This window comes from Phaethon aethereus (genome assembly GCF_964289735.1).
Source record: "Phaethon aethereus genome assembly, chromosome: 18".
NCBI lineage: Eukaryota > Metazoa > Chordata > Aves > Phaethontiformes > Phaethontidae > Phaethon > Phaethon aethereus.
The window spans coordinates 11,139,548-11,145,794 of record NC_138594.1 but is presented as its reverse complement, the minus strand read 5'-3'; the positions used below and the strand labels follow the sequence as shown (position 1 = coordinate 11,145,794).

At 53.2% G+C, this 6,247-nt stretch overlaps 1 protein-coding gene across 1 annotated transcript in view; it reads right to left on the bottom strand.

Annotated features, from left to right (window-relative positions):
- Window positions 1-3,798: 3,798 nt before the first annotated feature.
- The window catches only part of CEP112 (centrosomal protein 112), a gene marked incomplete at both ends in the record, with an annotated part of 184,569 nt that continues 182,120 nt past the window's right edge, over window positions 3,799-6,247 (bottom strand). Inside the window, 2 exons of the mRNA XM_082008283.1 lie at window positions 3,799-3,993; window positions 5,091-5,472. Coding sequence (XP_081864409.1) covers window positions 3,799-3,993; window positions 5,091-5,472 — 577 coding nt within the window. The remainder of the gene's footprint in view (window positions 3,994-5,090; window positions 5,473-6,247) is intronic.

Sequence of the window (6,247 nt, the reverse complement as noted above, 5' to 3'; positions counted from 1 at the left end):
TAGAGACTGGGGGAAGGAGAATAGAGCGGGGTGGAAAGAAAGAGGTGTTGATAAAATACTTGTTAGAAAGAAAATTGGATTAGCGGTGCCATTCTGGCCATGAAGTTCTTTGAGCTAGAGAAAAGAAAATAATAATCTTGTTCCTTTTTTCCCCCCTCTCTCCGCAGCCCACAGAAGGCCTCACAGCCAAAACATCAGTCCTTCTAATCTTATTTTCTTTTTTTCTAGCATGTATTTTATTAACCCCTTTTCCCATTTAACTACTCTGAATAGCTCAGTGGGTAACATCCTTCTCAGAAAGTGAAAACCTCCTTGGAGATGCGGCGCAAGAAGAGCAATGCAGACAAACTTCCAGCTCCCGCACCCAGAAGAAAAGCCCTCTCTGTAATCCCGTCTGGTGAGTCCCGACATGGTACCCCGAGGTAGCCACGAGTTCCAGATCCCCACTTTGGAGCAGGGACAATTGGGGAATTTATCTGCCGACACACTAGAGACCGCTCCGGGCTCTGTAAGCGCCACGGACGTGGAGCAGAGATTAGAAAATAACAAACACCCATGCTTCTTGTTGGGAAGGTATATATAGATCTCTCCCTCTGTATATAGTGCCGTGAGATGAAGTCGGGCACTCTGATTTACCTTTCCTTCACAGCTTCCCTCGCCAGCTATTGGTCACGTCCAGCGAAATCCCCCAGCGTGGGCTGGGATGCTCGCAGCGGCGAGCCCGGCACCCCTTCGCCGGGGCAGCTCTGGGCCGGGCACCGCGCGGCTGGCGGCACAGGGGGCTTTGGGTGGTGCTTTCCCTGCCAGCCCAACGCGGCACCCGGTTCATCCTCACAGCCGTGGCAGGATTTTGCGCCCCGAGTCAGACACGGTCAAACTGGGATCTCAGAAAGCTCAGAGGCCAGTCTCCCCGCCGCGCAACAGTGATATAAATGCGGCCGAAAGGAAAAAAAACAAACAACCCGTCACAATTAAAACATCAAATCCAACAGAGACAGTCCTGCGCTGCTGTAAGTGAGAACAGAGATTTGGCCTCACCGTAAAGAAAATACCAGCTCCAGCGAGCTTGGCTGCCGCCTCCTTCGCTGCGCGCAGCAAAGCTTCCCGGGAGAGGAGCGGGATCCAGCCCCGTGCGATATTCGTGTGTTATTTTCCTTGACAGCTGTGGTGCATAGTGGTAAGTAAGTGCATGTTTAATTCATTCACAATTTATGGTGTAATGAGAACAATGAATGTGTCTGAGGGAATAATTGCTTCACAGTGGGGATGCTGGGGAGTTCAAGTTGGTTGGCACCTGGACGTTGAATCGGGGCTGGCGGGGATTGGCTCCGCCAGCCCCACAATAGCCCCGATAACAAAGCTGCCGGGGACGGGGAGGGGGTTCAAAGTCACCCCGCACCGCCGGGGCGAGCCGCGAGAGCCTTTCGCCAGAACGGCGGCGGCCGGATCCGAGCCGTGTGTGACCCGTCTGGCCCCATTTACCGGGCCAGGGCGAGGGCTGCGGAGGTGGTAGCTGGCTTTTTTCAACCTGCATTTAGGAGCGAGTTTTGCTGTGCCGCAAACCCACGCCCCTAGAGGAGCGGCGCTTTCCCCCACCCCGTCTCTCTCCAAGACCCCTTCACCGCTTGCTCCTGGCCGCGTCTACCAAAACCCTCCTTTCGTCGGGGGTGTAGAGAGGGGGTTGACCCTTTCCCGCGTCCTCAGCAGCCACATGGAGTTTCGGAGGCCTCAGAGGTCAAGAGCATCCATATGGAGGGCCCAGCAGCTCCGTGCGTCTCCCAGCTGTCCCCACGGCAGCTGTGCTTGCAGCCCCCGAACAAAGCTCGTTAGGGGGCTCGTTAGGATGCTCGGGGGTTGCTTTGCGCTGTCCTGGAGGAGCCCTGAAATCAACCCACCTCAAGAAGGCATCACACTTGGCTCCACGTAGGAACGGCTAATCGTTCGTCAGGCTGCGCGCAGTTAGACCACGTTATCAAGCGCGGGCTCCGTCCCGCAGCGGCGGAGCGGGGTCAGGGTTAGAGTTGACGACAGAGAGATGCCGACACAGCATCGCTCCAGCCCCGGCCCATGCGGCGCGAGCGCGGCAGCAGCCCTCTCAGCAGCTCCTGCCTTTGGCACCTAGCGGCAGCGCGGATCTGATTTCTCAAACAGACGTGTCAAAGCACGAGCAACAAATCTTCCACGCCACAAATCCACCCCGAGGAGATCATCTGTCAAGATGGGGCTCTTGGACCCAGCATCACATGTCTGAGGGGAACGGGCTCGTAAAGTGCCGTGAGACTCTCAGATGGAAGGTGCCGTATAACCACAGAGGCTGTTGTTAATTATTACACCGTTATATTGGGGAGCTGCACTCTAGAGCGTCAGCGCCCGAGCTTTTCCGTACATGGGCCGCAGGGGATGGAGCCGGGTCCTTGCTCTCCTTCTCCGTATGGGAAAGCCGTGGGCTGGGGATGGGCTTGCCTTGCACAACTTTCAGAGATGCTGAGCCGAGAGCCCTGTTACACATTAACCCCCGCGCCGGGCTCTACAAAACGTTCTGAATGTACGTGTAACGCACGGAGTCTGCTTTCAGCCGGGGCCGCATCTGGGTACGAGCAGACGTGGGACAAGCTGCTCCACAAACCACTGCAAGGGCTTTCCTCTGGGGACTGGAAGGCACTGTTTGAAAGTGTTTAAGTGGTTTGAGGCGCATAAATTCAGAGCTGTCACTTGAGCTAGGAACCTAATTCAGGTTGAAAGGATGAAGATTTTAGGCTCCTGTGTCCCCTCGAAAATGTTCCACCCATCTGCACCATGGAAATAGCCACAGTTAAGACTGGAAGCTGGAGTTCAGGTGCAGACAGAAACATGACTTTGTAGTCCTGACAGAGAACTGCGTTTTATCCCATCTAGTCTGAGGTTAAACACAATGTTCTGTCAAGCCACATACGGAGGAAAACATGGTTTGGCAGCGGCATCTTGCATAACCACGGTTAAACATGGCATACCTCCGCGGGGCCGCCGCTGCAGCGGCGCGCGATTTGCATCGCATGGAGCGGCTGCCAGTTTTACTTTCATCTGCATCTGAGGAACATCGAGGAAGCAGCGTAGCTGCAAATATATCAGCCGTTACGTCCTCGCTGCAACGCTCTGTCGCGTCACTGCTTTCCCTCTGGAGCTACAGCTGCTCACCCTAAACCCCGACACCTCCGTGCCCGGGGAGGAGCGATAACAGACACCGAGTGTGCAAAGAGAGACCCCGCCGGGGCGCAGTCTTCATCTCTCCATGGGCGAGAGAGGGATAAAACCAACCGTGACTGCAGATGTAGAACGTGAGCTTGGCTGGGGTGTGAAACCTTCTCCCCCTGCTCCATCCCCTCCCGAAGCTCCACCGCAGCCAGAGCCCTCCAAAAGTCCCATCCCCGGGCGAGGATCCAAACCCACCCCTGAGCCCAGTCTCCTCTGTACTCCTCCAACGTGACAGCCCAGATGACAGGTCAGGAAACAAATCAAACCATCCGTAATGGCACACTGTTAATTACTGAGGGTGTTTGGGTTTCTTGGAGACATCGGGTTGTGAAGAGTCCCCATCAAAGAGCCCTCAGGGCATTCAAATCAAGGCAAGCATCAAAACCCGTAGCTGTTTTGGAAACACAGCTTCAAATGCATGCTGCGGAGGGGAAAGGCTTGAACCCACCTGCCCGGTAGATGACACCCCTGAAGGGCTCCCCGCTACAAAGCCCGGCTGCGTGCAAGGTCAAAGGCCACGGCCCCGGGGCACAAACATCTGCAGCAGCCCCCAGGACCCCCCAGGGCTCAACGGAGGGCGATTTCGGCAACACCTTCACCCAAACGCTGGAAGCGGCCACCGTGCCACAGGCGAGCGAGGGAGATGTTTCCTCCGCCGTATTTTCTCTGTTGCTCTCCCGAGCCTGCCCTTCTGCGCCCCTGCAGCGTAGTTCTGAGGCTGCACTCGCGGGAGAGGCGTTCTACGGAATTGTTTTTCACCAGCTTGGAAACGATCAGGAGAAAAGCCAACTTAGGAAGAAACTTTTGTCAAAAGGTTGTGCCTGATAATTGCAGCCTCTGAAAACATTTTTAGCTAGACCAAACCAATGTATAAAATACGTTTTTATAATGATGGAACGGTATCGCAGGCAAGTAAAGTCTGCAAAGAGGGAGTGAACGCAGCAAATTAAAAAAATAAACACAAAGAGAAGGTAATTAATATACACTAAATTCAGGTGAGAAATTACAAATCAAGCCAAAGGACATGGTAAAATCTTTAACTGGCAGAACTGACAGTTATTTTTAAGAAACTGTTACAATGAAAGACGATTTGCATGATATTTGTCCACTATTAAGTCAAAATGATAGACTAAGGGTGAAGAGTCAAGAGCGTTCCGTATTCGGGAGAAAGCCAGATAAGTGACTAGGACGGAGATGAAACCTTTCTGTTGCACAAGATAACATAAGAATATATTGTACGTCTTCCAGTAAAACACAACGATCAGCAAAGCTGCCCAAGACTTTTTCAAAAGCCAGTCTCGCAGCTTGGCAGGCCACTGCCACGTTCTGAGAGACGTCCTGCTCCGAGGGGAAGACCCGGGGGGCCGCAGAAGACAGCTATGTTGTGTCAATATTTGAAGACGTGTGGGATGTTCCACATGATTATTGACTCTGAGTTTAATTCCAAATGGGATAAAAGACTAGATAAATAAAGATTCAAAAGAAAGCGCTATAATTAATGCCAATCTATTTAATAATGTCCTATTCAGTTAACTTGGTATTATTTTTCATGAGATTTTAGAGAAAAAGGTGTGATGACAAAGTAGGAAATTATAACCTGTTGTGAGATTGAGGAAACTTGCTTTCTTCTGCTTAAAAAGGTTTAATCAGAAGGGATCTGATCATGTAAGTAATGTAGAAGAGGATTTCAATAATATTTTTCTAATAGAGATGTTCTATTTCAGCCAAACCCGCCGGATTTGAAGCAGAAAATTAATTCAGGGAGGTTTTCGGACTGATGTCCCTAGGCCATTCCTGAGTCCCTTTTGGTCTTCAGATCTCCAAACACAAGTTCCTAAGCGCCCAGGCAGTATGTGTACATTCCCTTGGAAGCGGCCCCTCCGCCAAGCACTTCCCATCCCATTCTTCTGCAGGTTTAACTTCCGAAAAACCCCACAGGCGTATCGCAGAGGCCCAGCCCGAGCCAAGTGCTCCTCGTCCTCCGCAGAGATAAAAGCGAGGCAGAGCGACCAACTGGGGGAGCTCACCCGCACGCCCGGCGGGGGCATTCCTCCCGGGGGACCCGGGGCGGTCTCCGGATGCTCCGGCCCGTCTGTCGGCGTGGCACCACGCCAAGTCCCGAGCGGGCTGGATCCTGCCCGCGGCTCAGCATCGCAGCCCAGCGTAGTACTGCTGGTCGCTAGGCGTGCGCTAGCTCCCAACAACACTCTCACATCTATCCTAAAATATGGCTTAGCAGTGCTTGGAGAGAAAGGATCAACCCCCACAAGAAATTTGTGAAAGCAAATAGTCCCCAGCCCTCATGAGATCCAGCAGAAAGGTTAAATAACTCGATTCCACCAACATATCGCAAAGTACAACCACAGCACAAACCCACTCCACACAGGAAGCTACCGGCATGAAACCCCACCGACTCACTGCAGGGCCAGACCCTCGGTCGTCCTTGGCAGACAAGAGGTTTGCATCAGCCTTTCCGCGGCCACCCAGCAGCTCCCGCTGGCACAGAGGGTTGTGCGTGCGGCTCATGGGGTGCTGAAGGACTTTTCAGGCAGGAAGAAAGTCCAGATATGTACAATACTGTTTGGAGAAGGACTTCCTCAGCCTTAAGCAGACATTTGGGAGCGTAAACCAGCTCAGGTGTCAGCTGCGCTAAAGGCAGAGGCTAACCCTTGAACCTGGCTGTAGGTCTGGAGCCCCCAGAAGGTCCCAATTCATCAGCACAGCCAAGCACTGGGATGGGCCTGAGCTTCAGTGCAGGCTTAAGGTTAAGTGTTTGCACATGTGCTTTATTGAATCGTGGCCTAAGGTTCAGGTGGGAAGTGCCCTGTTGGGAACCAGCTGGTTTGTCCTCTCTTTCGTCCCTGATCTGCAAGCGCTCTGGCCCTGCTGCTGTTGGGGCAGGCCGGGGGGTGGCAGCTGGCCCCCGGTGCTGTAACCGGAGCTTGTCTGCAGGTGCCCGGTTACCTTTTTTCTACAGCCGGTATTTGTATTTCAAACTGTAGCGTACTTGTCCAGC